The sequence below is a fragment of the Ammodytes marinus genome (assembly GCF_949987685.1).
Source record: "Ammodytes marinus genome assembly, chromosome: 8".
Taxonomy (NCBI): Eukaryota; Metazoa; Chordata; class Actinopteri; order Uranoscopiformes; family Ammodytidae; genus Ammodytes; species Ammodytes marinus.
The window spans coordinates 1,268,658-1,289,033 of NC_137212.1; the positions used below are offsets into that span (position 1 = coordinate 1,268,658).

A 20,376-nucleotide genomic window follows, 5' to 3' on the forward strand; every position below is an offset into this window, starting at 1 on the left:
TGAATTTTGATGAAAGCCACATGCTGCTAAATAACTCAACGTGGAAATACAAAGAGACACACACACACACACACACACAGAAACACTCTCTCACACACACACACACACACATTGTCAAACACACTCTCACACACACACACATTGTCAAACACACTCTCACACACACACACATTGTCGAACACTAATTTCAGCGTGGTTCTTACCAGACCTTTTTTAAGTAAACAAAAATTGTACTACATATTTAAATGTATTTAAAACTAAACAGGAAAATTAATAAGTTTAAATTTGTATCAAATGGTGAAATATACAGTATGTTTTTATTTTAGTGTCACAGGCGCACACACACACACACACACACACACACACACACACACACACACACACACACACACACACACACACTAGTTCATTCAATAGTTCAGTCATGTCGTTTAATGAGATAAAATGATTTGACCAAGCCTTTGTTTCCCCTTTGACTTTAATATGGTGGTTTTTATTTTTTACGGCAGCCTCTAGTGGACATTATAGGAACTGCAGTCACACACACACACAGCCCGACACACACACACACACACACACACACACACACACACACACACACACACACACACACAGACACACACACACAGCTTCATGCCAAACACACACAAACAGTCACACACACACACACTGAGCGTCTGCATGGGCATGAAATTACAGTTACGTCAGTTGGAACGAAGCGCAGGAACTTTGTCGATAAGAAAAATTGTGTGTGTGTGTGTGTGTGTGTGTGTGTGTGCGCGTGTGTGCGTGCGTGTGTGTGTTTAAGTGTGTGTGTGTGCACTAAATAAAGAAATCCCATGGTTGTGCGCTCTCTCTCTCTCTCTCTCTACATGTTAATCCCTGTGTGTGTGTGTGTGTGTGTGGTGTGTGTGTGTGTGTTAATTTGGACAGTCAAGCCTGCTGTGTCACCAGATAAAATGTATTCACACTTGGCCTGTCAGTGTGTGTGTGTGTGTGTGTGTTTAGTGTGTGTGCGTGCGCGTGCGTGCGTGTGGGTGTGTGCGTGCGTGCGTGCGCGCGCGTGTGTGTGTGTGTGCGCTCCAAGAACTACGATTCCCATCCAATATTATTTTTCCCCTCATAACTAACATATTATGCAAAATCAATCACAATGTTTTAAATTTAATTTGTATTGTCCCATACCATGTAACTTTCGTCTTGATACCACGCGTTTTCATTTAAAGGCCTACTTCACCGGTTGGAATATGAAGGTGTATTGAACTCGGAGATCCTATTTAGTATAAATGTGCAAAAAAAAATGAAATCGGATATTCTTAGCCTGAGAAAAGGCAGAAAGAGTGTTTTATGGTCTCACTGTCTAACCCTACAGTTTCCTTCTTGTGACATCACAGTAAGGGTTAGGATTAACAGGACAGCTGGGCCAAGGGAAGACTGAGGGAAGACTGAGGGAAGAAAAGCCTCATTCATTATATTATAATAGTGATTTTATAATGATACAACGCTGGTTCCGTATGGGTGAAGTATTCCTTTAACAAAAAAAGTTGTATTTAGTTATATATATACTGTATCATTATTTATTCATTTTATCAATACCAGTATGTTTTATATTGAGTAACAGGGATGTTTATCAATTAAATTGCCGATTAGGTTCCGGCATCACAGCTGTGTGGTTGGGGTTAGGGGACAGGGAGAGGTTAGAATAGGAGTCAAACCAACCCCCCTCCCCCCCACCCCCCCCACACACACACACACACACACACACATACACATACAGACATACACACACACACACACACACACAGACACACACACACACACAGGGAACATTGATAGGCTCCCTTTAAGACCATTCTGTAGGGGTTTGTGTTGTTTTCCCCTTAGAAAGGAGGGTGGTAACATATTTGGGGGCTCGTCCGGGATCTTAAGGAGGTGGGAGATTGTTTGTCGTTTTGTTTTGGTTATAGGCTTTGGCCAATCAAGCACAGTAATACCATGGTCAGTCAACCAGTTACTAGTGGTTTCTGGCACTGTGGGCATGTGTCAAGTCTTGCTGGAAAAGGAAATGAGTATCTCCATAAAGCTTTTCATCAGACAGAAACTAGGGCAGTCTGAGGGGCTTACTGGTATACTGTGTTTTTTATTTAATTAATTTCTTTGAGACCGTTTTATGCTTTGTTTACATCTGATAATTCATCTTCCACATGTATTCATAATTAGTTAAAGAATGGATGACGCTTGCTTGATCGAGCACTGATGCTCAGAGCTGGAGTGGAGAGAGAGATTATGTGGGCTGTGTGTGACGCCCGTGTTTTTTGTCTCCTCTATAACATTTTGGGTCTATAGTTTTAATATTAATGATAAAGATGAATAGTTAATTTATGCCTGTCTTGTGTGTCTGTCTCTCAGACTCTAGGTCAGCCTGGTAGACTGTCATGGAGATATGACCTAAACATACAGACTAGAATGGTTTCGTGGACCAGGCTGTAAATAGGTTTAATAAGACTTTGAAAACGGCCTGTCTAACAAGTGAGTCAAAGAAAGATTGCTCAGTCTTGGTTCCACCCCCAGTGGCCACCGGAAGGTACTACAATTTTGGTCACTTCCTTATTGGATGCTGGTAAAAATCGCTGAGGTTGGGGCTTGGAATAAACCCTCCGAGCTCAACTCCTGTGTGTGCCTCGCTCAATCAGACACAATGCAGAAACTCATCCGTTACACTGCACCTTTAATATTCTGAGCTGGGAATACAGATTTCACACCAGAAACACTTTATGCTTAAAGATTATTTTTATTTGTGGAATCCACTTTTTTTCTTTTTTCATTGATTGAGATTTAGATGAATATATATGACAGGAAATGAACAAATCACAAGAGAAGTTCCCCTCTGTTAAGAGAATACTAACGTCGGGTGATTTTTACCCAGGCAATTGCGCTCACATGATTTCTTCGGTCCCTTCAAGCTGCTCACTGACATTACAGAAGGTAAGAGTCCTAAACTTAACAATGACCCAAAATGTAATAATAATTTTAAAAGAAAAAGTCACAACTCTTTGCCAATAAATAACAACCTATTACATGATGGAGTGAGCTAGATATTTATAGTGTGATATTTTGTTTACATTATACAGTGAGTCGATAATATATGGATTAAAGGGCTAATCGATTCAATGTAGGGTTTAGTTTTAAATACAAATTAATTATTTCAATATTAGGAAAAAATATTTGGTTCGCTCCATAAGTTGTTAATTTTGCCCAAAAGGTTATGACGATTTGGGCTCAGCATTCGTTACATTATCGACCAGTTAATACATTATACTTATTACAATTCGAGCTGCTGCTGGCCCTGGTTTTTCAAAAGGCAACATGTGTTCAGAGGATTTTCACCTAACGTGTATTCAATTCAGGGATTCTTATAACTTTACACTATTTTTAGGGTCCCCCCTTGATAGTCCCTTTTCATTCGTTTTATGAGACTTGGGGGAAATAAAATAATAGTTCTTCCATTTGCCTTGTATGTTTCAATTTAACATTTTCTGATGAGAAGTATTTTCTGATGGGTATAATATATTGGTTAAAATCTACCCGACGTTAGTGATTATGACTGATCTACAGTCTGTGATATTACCGATTACAGAGGGGTTTGATTGGAAAAGCTTTCAGTAGAAAGTGAATCATTTAGAGAAAGTTCTTTAATATGGAAATAAAATATCAAAGAAGCCGTGACGTCATCCTAGTGGGTCACATGGTAGAGAGGCCGGAGGCTTCACCGATCACGGGCACAGACGTATGGAAGATGCTTGTTGCAGTCTTCATCATTCCAACCAGGGCCAGCTGAAGAGAGAAAAGAATCAATTATTAAAATGACTTAAAAGTTTCCACAGTTTATCAAAATCCTTAATTTAGTAACTTTAACGGGAAGTGGAATTTTTACCTAGAACAGTTTTTATCATAAAAATGAAAAAAACTACAACGTTTGTTAAAGCGGCTACGAGTAACATTTAAATATCTTTTAAACAGCCTCATGTTTCCTCTGATAATCATAAATTACCTTTAACAGCAAACGAGACCATCAGTGCAAAGAAAGACGTTTTTATATAGTTTTTATTACTGCGTTTGGTCTGGTCGCACACCCAGTCCGATTTTCGGTTCGCTCGTGCAGGCTCTATGGTCACATATCCGTATTGGTCGCAGATTTCACACTGGTAGATGACAAGTTATCTGTGATGGCCACAGCCGGATAATTAAATCATTTTAGAGCTAAAATAATTTTATTTAAGAAATTAACTAACTTCATGTCCAAAATTATACTGTACAGTACAATGCTTTTCTAATGTTGCCAGAGTGGTTATGCCAGATGAACAGGAAAAACAAACTGTTAAATTCAATATGACATTGTCATATTAGCTATCTGATTTAGGTTCATTTTGGGTCATTTTACCCATCATGGGAACAATTGCCCCCCCTGAGATTATTGTCAGGAGCCGCCACTGCAAGCAACGTGTATACAATTTCACGAGAGCGAAACTAGACTGCAGTGTTTACTCTTAAATGAATGAGCGGTTGGTACTAACACAAAGTTTGCTTTGCTTCACCATCATCAGATAACCATTATCTGAAATAGTCATTATTTACATCAACAACACAAACACATTACCTCATCGTGATCCATACTAACTGCCGTCTCTCGTTCATTCGCTTTCTGTGAGGACACGTAATATTTCAGCTCTGTGAGAGAGTAGTTAGGTGACGCTGCTGCATCAACTCATTGCAATCAGGTGTGTGTAGCACTGACTGGCATTAGTTGATGCAGTGTCAAAACCACTCTCACGGAGCCGAAAAGAGTCCTCACACTTTCAACACACGGACATGCACTATATTGCGCCCTTCTCAGTTCACACTCGCATGCCTGGTACGAGCTAGAAAACAGCTTTGCGACAGCTGGCGTCGTAAAAATACTACCATTTTTATCCAAAGGGGACGCCAACGTGCCGTGTTACTCGTAGTGGCTTTAAGCCAAAAAGAACGTTAATATTGCCGTTAAAATGGGTTTGCGTTAACGCCGTTAATAACGCATTAAACGGACAGCACTAATATATATATATTCAGGTTTATTAAACGGGGACAATGCAAACTAATAAAAAAATTAACAGTAATAAAAAAAATAGTTACAAGGCATTTTTTTACGTAGTCGAGGCTATATTACAGTATCTGCTGCCCCTGGACTAGTGGTGACTGGTCACCCTGTGCCTAACTTTACACCTGCACATGTCGCCATTTTGTCACCTCACCAAAATACCCATAATGCAATGTGTGGGGCACTTCCTGGCTCCTCAGTAAATTGTTGTTATGAGCGTTCTCCTTATTGATTCGTTACCAAAACAACTCATTAACTCTGTCGGTGTTACTTTAACACTTCAAAATGTGCTGTAGGTTAATATCAGAAATAAAACACATAACTACACCACATATTCCTTCAGGTATCAATGTCTCTGCTAAATTAAAAATTGCCAGAGGAAGAAAAATAAATAATGTTCGTACATGGATGTCTGATGGACACACAGTCCTCTCCTCCTCCATAGTTGTTAGGCTCTCCGGAGCGCCAGGCTCTGTAGACATTAGTAGGGTCCCGATCCCCCCAGCCATGGCTCCACTCCCACCTCCCCTCCTGGAAGAGAAAACTGACTGAACAACATTCCTAATCACAGATAGTGGATATGTGGCTACATACATACCTTCATATTTTTGAATAAATAAGGGGCATGTTTAAACATGTGTCCAACTTTGTTTTGGAGGGACCTGCTGACGTAAAAATGCTCAATGAGCAAATGCAACGTGAACATTGATCACTTGGGTTCAATGTCCCCAACCTCCACAGGGAGACAGAAAGGTGTCAGTTGAAGACAGGGCCCTCCCCCAGACGTTCACAGTTTACCCGCACTACCCTTTTGGGCCACAGGGGACCGACTCTGCTACCAGGTCTGTCCAGACAGTTCAGATTATTCGGCCTTCTTGGAGACCCTGAACAGAGTCCTGCATGGGCGTCTGGTAGGGGACTCCATAGGTTGTTTATATATTTAATTTACTCTAAAAATGCCTCACCGTTTCTCGATCGTTGAGCCCGATCCAGCCCTCGACATCTCTGCCATACTTTTGGTGGAGCAGTTCCCTAGCCAAGTCGTTTTCCCTCTGATTGTGGATTGAGGCCAAGTGTCCACCAATTCTTCTGCAGATATGCTGATGGGGGAGACAGAGAAAACACATCATTATACAGTTCTGAGACTGACGCAAACTGGTCTTTAAAGGCAAACTATGCAACATTATAATGAAAATATAAATTATAGAGTCACACAAAAATAATCCCTCTCAATGATCACTTCTTCTGCCCCACTAGAATATGTGGTGGAGTGTTTATCAGCACAGTCCTCCTCTCTCTGGCTGGATTTTACATAGTAGCATTTGCTGGTATTGTTTTGGAAACAGAAGACTCAGGTCTGTTCTAATTTAATCTAAACAAATGTAATATTCAACATCATCAATCAAGAGTTCAACAATTCACTTACTTTTCCTCATCTTCATACTCCTTTAGCTGCTTCATATCAATTCAAGCCATCAATGTAAACTTTTTTTAAACTTTTTCAAATCTTCATACTCAGCTAATCCAGTTTAGCGTCAGCTTTTTCAGCATTCACACACATTTTCTGCAGGAAATGCATTTTCTAGTTTTTCTTGATGCATTTGTCATGGATATGCTCACCCTAGAACAACAGCTGGTGTAGTGAAAAACACTACCGCTTTAGTCCAAAGGGGGCGCTAGAATTAACACAAACTGAAAGTTCCTCGTTGCAGCTTTAATAGATACGTACCTCTGCACCGAGCCATTGCTTATTCTCGCCAAAGGCCTTGTAACATTGATTGCCATAAGCTTCCCAACCACGAGGACAGCCTGTGTTATAGAAGAGAAGAGAGGCCTTTTTGGATTTTTTTTTTTTTTTCACTTTTTTTTGTTGACACATCACACGTTATCAGAGCTACTGTCTCTTGGTCCAGTGGTATTCCAGCTAACCAGAGGACATCATGTTGTCTGTAGGAACTTCTGATATTAATGTATTTAAATTTTAGAAACATAGAACATGTATGAATAAGTCAAGCTACTAACGTCTGGCGCGGGGCTCGATGTTGGCGGACCACTGTGGATAGAACACAATCAATTCATCAGCCTGGAAATGTCACTTTGAGGTTTCTCATTTAAGCATCTGTAATCTAGATAATAATCTGAAGTTATTTCTTCCCCTCAAAGCCTTTGGGTGCAACATCATAAGGTCAACCAGACAGGCGGTCTAATGCTTTGTATGTTTGTCTGGTGCCTTTAATGTGTCTACAACCCAAATGCTTCACACAAGGCTCAAAATGAACACTCTCCACTCACCAAATTTAGCCTTAGGCGAGTAAGTTATTGAGACCACCCGGCACTTTGGCTGGTGAAAGCCACAGAAGATCTACTCCCAAACATTCAATTTAGTTGAACACATTTTTATACTAATTTATTATGTTCCATTTTTAATAGTTTGGTTTTCAATAAAATAAAGAAAATTGGTATGTCTCTTTGTCTCACTTGCAATTGCAATTTCCTTTTCCCTTTTTCTTTTAACTTTTATATATACTGTAGAGATCAATTGAGGGGTGACCCTCATTTACAATGATGTTGAGTCAAACAAATGCAAAGCAAAAACAACAATACATGAACAAGATACAATCCAAATACATCAAATACAAAACAAGCTGCTAAAGAGACAAAACTATTGAAACATTTAGACAGTGATGTAGAATGGCTGGAATTCAAATGAAAAATGGGTGAAAGTACAATATCTCTAATTATATTAAACTTAAACAGTTACAAGTAGAGTTTGGCAGATAATAAGATTTAAGATAATATGTCTACATGTATTAAATGATATGAAGGTATTTAGTTTAATTTGTTGCTGTAAGTTGTTCCAGGAGTCAGGGGCACTGATTCAAAAAGCTAAAGGTCTTTGCCAGCTCAGACCGGGCTTGTGGAACATGAAGCATGAGCATGTCAGTGCAGCGGGTCTGATAAAGCCCATCTGAAATGTTAAATAATGGGTAAGATTCCCGGTCAGGGCTTTATAAATAAAAATATGCCAATGTGAGTTGGTAAAAGAGATTGGTGCAGGACATAATATTGACTGAAAATCTCACATGAGACCAAGATGACATGCTAAAAGAGAATGAGTGCAAAATGCAATGTAAAACTAATGTTTTATTTCTGGCTGGATGGTAAATGGTTGGTAAGCCAAAAAGTTAGTTTCGCGCCGTGGCTTCACATATACTTTAAATTTGACTTAAACTTATAGTATAAATACGCAAAATTTAAGAAAAAAAGGTAAAATGTTTGCAAAAACACAAGGTTGCAAAAACCTAAACAAAATTCACAAAACTAAAGTCACAAAAACCCCAAAAAGTCCCAAAATAAAAAGGCAAAAAAACGTAAAAACAGACGGTTCTTGAGGTGAGTTTGCATTTTTTTATTTATCAAATACATAGGTACTTACAGTTCCTGAAATCAGCAGCCCGCTGGTCAGACAGAGGAGGAACACCAAGTGGAAAGGTAGAGCCATCTGTAGAAAAACATTTAACAGGGAAAATAGTTTAAATGTGTGGTCAAGAGCATCAAGAAAAGTTGTGTTTTCCCCTTAATGTAGTAAACATTTGGGTTCAACATTTAACACAGGTTAACTACTAGGATCACGGACATTTTCAACAAATGAACACTATTTGCATCTATTTCTTCATGTCTTTAAAGGCACACTATACAACATTTTAATGAACAATTGTTTTTGCTTTGCATTTGTTTGACTCGACATCATTGTAAATTAGGGTCACACCTCAACTGATCTTTTGAGTATAAATAAAGGTTAAATGAAAAAATAAAATAAAATGTATATTTATATAAACTATAAAGTTTATCATTTTATACTACTACTGTTATTTATTGAATACATTTTACATAACGTCCCAACTTTTTCTGAATTGGGGTTGTACTTATTAATAATTGACCAATGATTTGTTAATGAGCATTTCATGATTTACTAAAAGTTTTATAGATGTCTTACAACACATTTGTAATACGTTAACAAAACACTCATTAAACATCTACAAATATATATTACTGTTTAGCCTTTTGGTTCATCACTTATGAATGACTTATAAGTGAACATTACCATAGTGTAAACAGCTTTTTATAATACAACATAATTTGAAGAGAAACAAAAATACATAAAAACGTCTTAAAAGAGTAATCGAATAGTTGCATTAAAAATAATTTTCTGTTGATCGACATATTGAATGTAAAGTGAATTACCTTTGCAGTGGTGCTGATAGATAGATAGATAGATAGATAGATAGATAGATAGATAGATAGATAGATAGATAGATAGATAGATAGATAGATAGATAGATAGATAGATAGATAGATAGATAGATAGATAGATAACGTATAAAGTGAATTACCTTTGCAGTGGTGCTGAAGCCTGATGCCGAGAGAGTGAAGAGCAGGCAGGTGTGTGTCTGGTGAAGGAATACTCACCTGTATATATACAGCGCTGAGCTCACACCTGGAATGTTTAGATGAAACAGAAATAGACCAATGAAAATGCTTTAGCAAAGAGGTATGAAGGAGGGCGGGGAGTCTCCATGGCAACAGCCACTTTGCCCGATCGACACACCCCCCACCCCCCTCACCCCCACCAATGGCAGTCTGACGAGTACCAACCATACCTGTTTTAGTGTGTTTGTTTTGACCTGTTTTAGTGAGCTAGTTAGACCTGTTTTAGGGTGTTTGTTTTGACCTGTTTGGGTGTGCTTGTTTGACCTGTTTTAATGTGTGTTTCGCAATCGCGTGTCACCAGAGACGCATTGTCCTCACCTAGAATGACAAAACACTTGAGGAAGGAGGAAGTTTTAAAACCAAAAAATAAAACATACAAAGTCAATGACACCATTGATTAAAAACTGCAAATACAGGGAAACACAGGGCAGTGACTCCACATTTAACTGATCATGGAAATGTACTGAGTGGGATCTGTGTTCACTGTTTAGAACCAATGAACCCGTGTTAACACATTTGTAAAAGAAGAACTATGCTGTGATGATACTACACATATATAACTGATGAATGGCTTACATTTTTAAATAGGGGAATGCAGAAAGATTTGTAAAATACAACCCCAATTCCGAAAAAGTTGGGACGTTATGTAAAGTTTGAATAAAACATTAATGTGATCATTTCCTCATCCTTTTCGAAATGCATTCAATAATTAAAAGGACCATCCAGATTGTTACCAATACAAAGTTTAAAAGCCAGCGTTTGTGATGGTATGGGGAGTGGTTAGCGCCCATGGCATGGGTAACTTGCGCGTCTATGAAGGCACCATTAGTGCTTTTAAACATACAGGTGTGTGTGTGTGTGTGTGTGTGTGTGTGTGTGTGTGTGTGTGTGTGTGTGTGTGTGTGTGTGTGTGTTGTGTGTGTGTGTGTGTGTGTGTATGTGTGTGTGTTTGGGCTAAGCTAACCTGGATGAGCTAAGCTAAACTGGATGAGCAACCTTTGCCCATTTCTATATAAAAAACACGCACTGTCAATAAAGCATGAAAACAGGCAACAATAGCCCATACCTGTGCACCTCCATGCCCCATTCAACCTAGAAAAAACAAGAATGACAATTGATCGTTTGAGAGCGTGTGCATAACAGAAACAGACCAATGAAAATGCTTTAGCAAAGAGGTATGATGGAGGGCGGGGAGTCCCCATAGCAACAGACGCTTTGCCCGATCGACACACTCAAACTCTAGGACATCCTACCCCCCCTCCCCCCATCAATGGCGGCCTGACAAGTACCAACCATTACAAACACAACGTTTGTTTCCTTCTCACAGTCGCCTCTCACCATAGACTCATTGTCCTCACCTGGAATAACTTGAGGAATACCTAGGGGGCAAAACCCCTTTTTATTGAAAAACAGACATGGTGCGTTGTAAAAGGTTGTTCACCAGAAATGATATCCAGGACCTTCCAGGATCCCAACCTGGGTGGACAACCTGGTCAACTAGCTGCTGGAAAGCTACAGGGGGCCGACATAGAGCAAATCAGAACCACTGTTTAAGTGAATGGGGGTGGGCAAATAGGGATTTTTTTAAACTTATAGATATCATTATGAAACTTTGCAAGTTGATTACTGATATTAAAACAACAACTTTTTGTATTACAGTATTTTCCAGAAAGTTTGAATAAATATGAAAAATCATCAATATCTTACTAATGATGCGTACATTTAAATATCTGCAAAGCCCCAAAATCTAGATGTTGGACAAAAGCAGAGTCAATTTGTTTATACATTTTTTAAACAAAACAAGTGTCCAACTGCCTGAAGCCTTTCCTAATCACAGTTCAAATTTGATCAATAACCCATAGAAAATGAATTTTTTACACTGTTTTTTCCAAGGGAATGTCTAGCCGTTTCCTAAAATACCAGCTGGAGACTCCAAAAGGACACTTTTGGTCCATGGCACATGAAATGTAACTGTGTAAAAAAAAAAATTCTATGGGTTATTGATAAAATTTGAACTGTGATTAGGAAAGGCTTCAGGCAGTTGGACACTTGTTTTGTTTTCAAAATGTAAAAACAAATTGACTTAGTTTTCTTCCAACATCTAGATTTTGGGGCTTTGCAGATTATGCAAATGTACGCATCATTAGTAAGATATTGATGATTTTTCATATTTATTTAAACATTTTGGAAAATACTGTAATACAAAAAGTTTTTGTTTAAATGTCATTAATCAACTGGCAAAGTTTCATAATGATATCTATAAGTTCAAAAAATTCCCCATTAGCCCACCCCCATTCATCCCCATTCACTTAAACAGTGGTTCTGATTTGCTATGTCGGCCAGCTGTAGCTTTCCAGCAGCTAGTTGACAAGGTTGTCCACCCAGGTTGTGATCGTGGAAGGTCCTAGATGTCATTTTTGGTGAACAACCTTTTACAACGCTCCATGTCCATAAAACCACTTTGCCCCCTGGGTACTAGTTAGGAAGTTTTAAAACCAAAAAATAAAACATACAAAGACAATGACACCATTGATTAAAATGTGTTGTTGCAAAAACAGGGCAACACAGGGCAGTGACTCCACCTTTAACTGATCATGGAAATGTACTGAGAGGATCTCAAACTCTAGGACATCCTCCCACCCACCCCCACCAATGGCGGTCTGACAAGTACCAACCATACCTGTTTTAGTGTGTTTGTTTTGACCTGTTTTAGTGAGCTAGTTAGACCTGTTTTAGGGTGTTTGTTTTGACCTGTTTGGGTGTGCTTGTTTGACCTGTTTTAATGTGTGTTTCGCAATCGCGTGTCACCAGAGACGCATTGTCCTCACCTAGAATGACAAAACACTTGAGTAAGGAGGAAGTTTTAAAACCAAAAAATAAAACATACAAAGTCAATGACACCATTGATTAAAAACTGCAAATACAGGGAAACACAGGGCAGTGACTCCACATTTAACTGATCATGGAAATGTACTGAGTGGGATCTGTGTTCACTGTTTAGAACCAATGAACCCGTGTTAACACATTTGTAAAAGAAGAACTATGCTGTGATGATACTACACATATATAACTGATGAATGGCTTACATTTTTAAATAGGGGAATGCAGAAAGATTTGTAAAATACAACCCCAATTCCGAAAAAGTTGGGACGTTATGTAAAGTTTGAATAAAACATTAATGTGATCATTTCCTCATCCTTTTCGAAATGTATTCTATTCAATAATTAAAAGGACCATCCAGATTGTTACCAATACAAAGTTTAAAAGCCAGCGTTTGTGATGGTATGGGGAGTGGTTAGCGCCCATGGCATGGGTAACTTGCGCGTCTATGAAGGCACCATTAGTGCTTTTAAACATACAGGTGTGTGTGTGTGTGTGTGTGTGTGTGTGTGTGTGTGTGTGTGTGTGTGTGTGTGTGTGTGTGTGTGTGTGTGTGTGTGTTTGGGCTAAGCTAACCTGGATGAGCTAAGCTAAACTGGATGAGCAACCTTTGCCCATTTCTATATAAAAAACATGCACCGTCAATAAAGCATGAAAACAGGCAACAATAGCCTGTACCTGTGCACCTCCATGCCCCATTCAACCTAGAAAAAACAAGAATGACAATTAATCGTTTGAGAGCGTGTGCATAACAGAAACAGACCAATGAAAATGCTTTAGCAAAGAGGTATGAAGGAGGGCGGGGAGTTTCCATAGCAACAGCCGCTTTGCCCGATCGACACACTCAAACTCTAGGACATCCTACCCCCCCCCCCATCAATGGCGGCCTGACAGGTACCAACCATTACAAACACAAAGTGTGTTTCCTTCTCACAGTCGCCTCTCACCATAGACTCATTGTCCTCACCTGGAATAACTTGAGGAATACCTAGGGGCCAAAACCCCTTTTTATTGAAAAACAGACATGGTGCGTTGTAAAAGGTTGTTCACCAGAAATGATATCCAGGACCTTCCAGGATCCCAACCTGGGTGGACAACCTGGTCAACTAGCTGCTGGAAAGCTACAGGGGGCCGACATAGAGCAAATCAGAACCACTGTTTAAGCAAATGGGGGTTGGCAAATAGGGATTTTTTTAAACTTATAGATATCATTATGAAACTTTGCAAGTCGATTACTGACATTAAAACAACAACTTTTTGTATTACAGTATTTTCCAGAAAGTTTGAATAAATATGAAAAATCATCAATATCTTACTACTGATGCGTACATTTGCATAATTTGCAAAGCCCCAAAATCTAGATGTTGGACAAAAGCAGAGTCAATTTGTTTATACATTTTTAAAACAAAACAAGTGTCCAACTGCCTGAAGCCTTTCCTAATCACAGTTCAAATTTGATCAATAACCCATAGAAAATGAATTTTTTACACTGTTTTTTCCAAGGGAATGTCTAGCCGTTTCCTAAAATACCAGCTGGAGACTCCAAAAGGACACTTTTGGTCCATGGCACATGAAATGTAACTGTGTAAAAAATTAATTTTCTATGAGTTATTGATCAAATTTGAACTGTCATTAGGAAAGGCTTCAGGCAGTTGGACATTTGTTTTGTTTTCAAAATTTAAAAACAAATTGACTTTGTTTTCTTCCAAAATCTAGATTTTGGGGCTTTGCAGATTATGCAAATGTAGGCATCATTAGTAAGATATTGATGATTTTTCATATTTATTTAAACATTTTGGAAAATACTGTAATACAAAAAGTTTTTGTTTTAATGTCAGTAATCAACTGGCAAAGTTTCATAATGATATCTATAAGTTCAAAAAATTCCCCATTAGCCCACCCCCATTCATCCCCATTCACTTAAACAGTGGTTCTGATTTGCTATGTCGGCCAGCTGTAGCTTTCCAGCAGCTAGTTGACAAGGTTGTCCACCCAGGTTGTGATCGTGGAAGGTCCTAGATGTCATTTTTGGTGAACAACCTTTTACAACGCTCCATGTCCATAAAACCACTTTGCCCCCTGGGTACTAGTTAGGAAGTTTTAAAACCAAAAAATAAAACATACAAAGACAATGACACCATTGATTAAAATGTGTTGTTGCAAAAACAGGGCAACACAGGGCAGTGACTCCACCTTTAACTGATCATGGAAATGTACTGAGAGGATCTCAAACTCTAGGACATCCTCCCACCCACCCCCACCAATGGCGGTCTGACAAGTACCAACCATACCTGTTTTAGTGTGTTTGTTTTGACCTGTTTGGGTGTGGTTGTTTGACCTGTTTTAATGTGCTAGTTAGACCTGTTTTAGTGTGTTTGTTTTGACCTGTTTTAGTGAGCTAGTTAGACCTGTTTTAGGGTGTTTGTTTTGACCTGTTTGGGTGTGCTTGTTTGACCTGTTTTAATGTGTGTTTCGCAATCGCGTGTCACCAGAGACGCATTGTCCTCACCTAGAATGACAAAACACTTGAGTAAGGAGGAAGTTTTAAAACCAAAAAATAAAACATACAAAGTCAATGACACCATTGATTAAAAACTGCAAATACAGGGAAACACAGGGCAGTGACTCCACATTTAACTGATCATGGAAATGTACTGAGTGGGATCTGTGTTCACTGTTTAGAACCAATGAACCCGTGTTAACACATTTGTAAAAGAAGAACTATGCTGTGATGATACTACACATATATAACTGATGAATGGCTTACATTTTTAAATAGGGGAATGCAGAAAGATTTGTAAAATACAACCCCAATTCCGAAAAAGTTGGGACGTTATGTAAAGTTTGAATAAAACATTAATGTGATCATTTCCTCATCCTTTTCGAAATGTATTCTATTCAATAATTAAAAGGACCATCCAGATTGTTACCAATACAAAGTTTAAAAGCCAGCGTTTGTGATGGTATGGGGAGTGGTTAGCGCCCATGGCATGGGTAACTTGCGCGTCTATGAAGGCACCATTAGTCCTTTTAAACATACAGGTGTGTGTGTGTGTGTGTGTGTGTGTGTGTGTGTGTGTGTGTGTGTGTGTGTGTGTTTGGGCTAAGCTAACCTGGATGAGCTAAGCTAAACTGGATGAGCAACCTTTGCCCATTTCTATATAAAAAACATGCACCGTCAATAAAGCATGAAAACAGGCAACAATAGCCTGTACCTGTGCACCTCCATGCCCCATTCAACCTAGAAAAAACAAGAATGACAATTGATCGTTTGAGAGCGTGTGCATAACAGAAACAGACCAATGAAAATGCTTTAGCAAAGAGGTATGAAGGAGGGCGGGGAGTTTCCATAGCAACAGCCGCTTTGCCCGATCGACACACTCAAACTCTAGGACATCCTACCCCCCCCCCCCCCATCAATGGCGGCCTGACAAGTACCAACCATTAGAAACACAAAGTGTGTTTCCTTCTCACAGTCGCCTCTCACCATAGACTCATTGTCCTCACCTGGAATAACTTGAGGAATACCTAGGGGCCAAAACCCCTTTTTATTGAAAAACAGACATGGTGCGTTGTAAAAGGTTGTTCACCAGAAATGATATCCAGGACCTTCCAGGATCCCAACCTGGGTGGACAACCTGGTCAACTAGCTGCTGGAAAGCTACAGGGGGCCGACATAGAGCAAATCAGAACCACTGTTTAAGCAAATGGGGGTTGGCAAATAGGGATTTTTTTAAACTTATAGATATCATTATGAAACTTTGCAAGTCGATTACTGACATTAAAACAACAACTTTTTGTATTACAGTATTTTCCAGAAAGTTTGAATAAATATGAAAAATCATCAATATCTTACTACTGATGCGTACATTTGCATAATTTGCAAAGCCCCAAAATCTAGATGTTGGACAAAAGCAGAGTCAATTTGTTTATACATTTTTAAAACAAAACAAGTGTCCAACTGCCTGAAGCCTTTCCTAATCACAGTTCAAATTTGATCAATAACCCATAGAAAATGAATTTTTTACACTGTTTTTTCCAAGGGAATGTCTAGCCGTTTCCTAAAATACCAGCTGGAGACTCCAAAAGGACACTTTTGGTCCATGGCACATGAAATGTAACTGTGTAAAAAATTAATTTTCTATGAGTTATTGATCAAATTTGAACTGTCATTAGGAAAGGCTTCAGGCAGTTGGACATTTGTTTTGTTTTCAAAATTTAAAAACAAATTGACTTTGTTTTCTTCCAACATCTAGATTTTGGGGCTTTGCAGATTATGCAAATGTACGCATCATTAGTAAGATATTGATGATTTTTCATATTTATTTAAACATTTTGGAAAATACTGTAATACAAAAAGTTTTTGTTTTAATGTCAGTAATCAACTGGCAAAGTTTCATAATGATATCTATAAGTTCAAAAAATTCCCCATTAGCCCACCCCCATTCATCCCCATTCACTTAAACAGTGGTTCTGATTTGCTATGTCGGCCAGCTGTAGCTTTCCAGCAGCTAGTTGACAAGGTTGTCCACCCAGGTTGTGATCGTGGAAGGTCCTAGATGTCATTTTTGGTGAACAACCTTTTACAACGCTCCATGTCCATAAAATCACGTTGCCCCCTGGGTACTAGTTAGGAAGTTTTAAAACCCAAAAATAAAACATACAAAGACAATGACACCATTGATTAAAATGTGTTGTTGCAAAAACAGGGCAACACAGGGCAGTGACTCCACCTTTAACTGATCATGGAAATGTACTGAGAGGATCTCAAACTCTAGGACATCCTCCCACCCACCCCCACCAATGGCGGTCTGACAAGTACCAACCATACCTGTTTTAGTGTGTTTGTTTTGACCTGTTTTAGTGAGCTAGTTAGACCTGTTTTAGGGTGTTTGTTTTGACCTGTTTGGGTGTGCTTGTTTGACCTGTTTTAATGTGTGTTTCGCAATCGCGTGTCACCAGAGACGCATTGTCCTCACCTAGAATGACAAAACACTTGAGTAAGGAGGAAGTTTTAAAACCAAAAAATAAAACATAGAAAGTCAATGACACCATTGATTAAAAACTGCAAATACAGGGAAACACAGGGCAGTGACTCCACATTTAACTGATCATGGAAATGTACTGAGTGGGATCTGTGTTCACTGTTTAGAACCAATGAACCCGTGTTAACACATTTGTAAAAGAAGAACTATGCTGTGATGATACTACACATATATAACTGATGAATGGCTTACATTTTTAAATAGGGGAATGCAGAAAGATTTGTAAAATACAACCCCAATTCCGAAAAAGTTGGGACGTTATGTAAAGTTTGAATAAAACATTAATGTGATCATTTCCTCATCCTTTTCGAAATGTATTCTATTCAATAATTAAAAGGACCATCCAGATTGTTACCAATACAAAGTTTAAAAGCCAGCGTTTGTGATGGTATGGGGAGTGGTTAGCGCCCATGGCATGGGTAACTTGCGCGTCTATGAAGGCACCATTAGTGCTGTTAAACATACAGGTGTGTGTGTGTGTGTGTGTGTGTGTGTGTGTGTGTGTGTGTGTGTGTGTGTGTGTGTGTGTGTTTGGGCTAAGCTAACCTGGATGAGCTAAGCTAAACTGGATGAGCAACCTTTGCCCATTTCTATATAAAAAACATGCGCTGTCAATAAAGCATGAAAACAGGCAACAATAGCCCGTACCTGTGCACCTCCATGCCCCATTCAACCTAGAAAAAACAAGAATGACAATTGATCGTTTGAGAGCGTGTGCATAACAGAAACAGACCAATGAAAATGCTTTAGCAAAGAGGTATGAAGGAGGGCGGGGAGTCTCCATAGCAACAGCCGCTTTGCCCGATCGACACACTCAAACTCTAGGACATCCTACCCCCCCCCCCCCTCCATCAATGGCGGTCTGACAAGTACCAACCATTACAAACACAAAGTGTGTTTCCTTCTCACAGTCGCCTCTCACCATAGACTCATTGTCCTCACCTGGAATAACTTGAGGAATACCTAGGGGCCAAAACCCCTTTTTATTGAAAAACAGACATGGTGCTTTGTAAAAGGTTGTTCACCAGAAATTATATCCAGGACCTTCCAGGATCCCAACCTGGGTGGACAACCTGGTCAACTAGCTGCTGGAAAGCTACAGGGGGCCGACATAGAGCAAATCAGAACCACTGTTTAAGCGAATGGGGGTGGGCAAATAGGGATTTTTTTAAACTTATAGATATCATTATGAAACTTTGCAAGTTGATTACTGACATTAAAACAACAACTTTTTGTATTACAGTATTTTCCAGAAAGTTTGAATAAATATGAAAAATCATCAATATCTTACTAATGATGCGTACATTTAAATATCTGCAAAGCCCCAAAATCTAGATGTTGGACAAAAGCAGAGTCAATTTGTTTATACATTTTTAAAACAAAACAAGTGTCCAACTGCCTGAAGCCTTTCCTAATCACAGTTCAAATTTGATCAATAACCCATAGAAAATGAATTTTTACACTGTTTTTTCCAAGGGAATGTCTAGCCGTTTCCTAAAATACCAGCTGGAGACTCCAAAAGGACACTTTTGGTCCATGGCACATGAAATGTAACTGTGTAAAAAAAAAATTCTATGGGTTATTGATCAAATTTGAACTGTGATTAGGAAAGGCTTCAGGCAGTTGGACACTTTTTTTATTTTCAAAATGTAAAAACAAATTGACTTTGTTTTCTTCCAACATCTAGATTTTGGGCCTTTGCAGATTATGCAAATGTTCGCATCATTAGTAAGATATTGATGATTTTTCATATTTATTTAAACATTTTGGAAAATACTGTAATACAATACGTTTTTATTTAAAGGTCAATAATCAACTGGCAAAGTTTCATAATGATATCTATAAGTTCAAAAAATTCCCCATTAGCCCATCCCCATTCACCCCCATTCACTTAAACAGTGGTTCTGATTTGCTATGTCGGCCCGCTGTAGCTTTCCAGCAGCTAGTTGACAAGGTTGTCCACCCAGGTTGTGATCGTGGAAGGTCCTAGATGTCATTTTTGGTGAACAACCTTTTACAACGCTCCATGTCCATAAAACCACTTTGCCCCCTGGGTACTAGTTAGGAAGTTTTAAAACCAAAAAATAAAACATACAAAGACAATGACACCATTGATTAAAATGTGTTGTTGCAAAAACAGGGCAACACAGGGCAGTGACTCCACCTTTAACTGATCATGGAAATGTACTGAGAGGATCTGTGTTCACGGCTTAGAGCCAATGAAACGTGTGTGTGTGTGTGTGTGTGTGTGTGTGTGTGTGCGTGTGTATGTGTGTGTGTGTGTGTGTGTGTGTTTGTGTGTCCAGAATAACAGGTTACTCAAGGTGAAGTGACGTCATCTCAGTTTAATAGAAATGGTTAGTTGGTGACAGATTGATTGTGAGGAGGAACTATCAGCTGCCAGAAAACTGAAAAAACTTGCTTGACTTGTTGGGTCCAATCTTTGTCATTAGGCAGGAATGTCGTTATGTAACTAGCTGGTGACCTGGTGTTGAGAAGCACCCTGAGAGATTAGTTTAGTATTTATTTATTTCACATACAAACAATATAAAAACACATGAAACATAAAAGTACATGTGTGGGTGTGTCAGAAACCTGTTCAGGCTATAATAATAACTAACAATGTGTAGGTAGTATATATATATATATTATTTTTTTCTTCTTCTTCGATCTTCATCTCTACATTACTTATTGAAAATGCTCTAAATGACAATATTTTTATTGTGAATTTGGTAGAAATGTTGTCAGTAGTTTATATTATAAAACCAAAATGTTCATTTTACTCAGACATATGCGTGTAAATTATAAAACAAAAGACACTGA

The 20,376-nt window shown here is 38.7% G+C and overlaps 1 protein-coding gene across 1 annotated transcript; it reads right to left on the minus strand.

Moving 5' to 3' along the window:
- Window positions 1-2,859: 2,859 nt before the first annotated feature.
- Window positions 2,860-12,306, minus strand: LOC307253913 (uncharacterized protein; the record flags this gene model as incomplete). Its single annotated transcript, XM_080032136.1, has 8 exons — window positions 2,860-3,834; window positions 5,542-5,668; window positions 6,103-6,237; window positions 6,867-6,946; window positions 8,574-8,639; window positions 9,608-9,635; window positions 10,695-10,720; window positions 12,235-12,306. The coding sequence occupies 8 exons, from the start codon at window positions 12,304-12,306 to the stop codon at window positions 3,742-3,744; spliced, it is 627 nt and encodes a 208-aa protein (XP_079888262.1). The 3' UTR covers window positions 2,860-3,741.
- Between the last annotated feature and the right edge of the window lie 8,070 nt (window positions 12,307-20,376).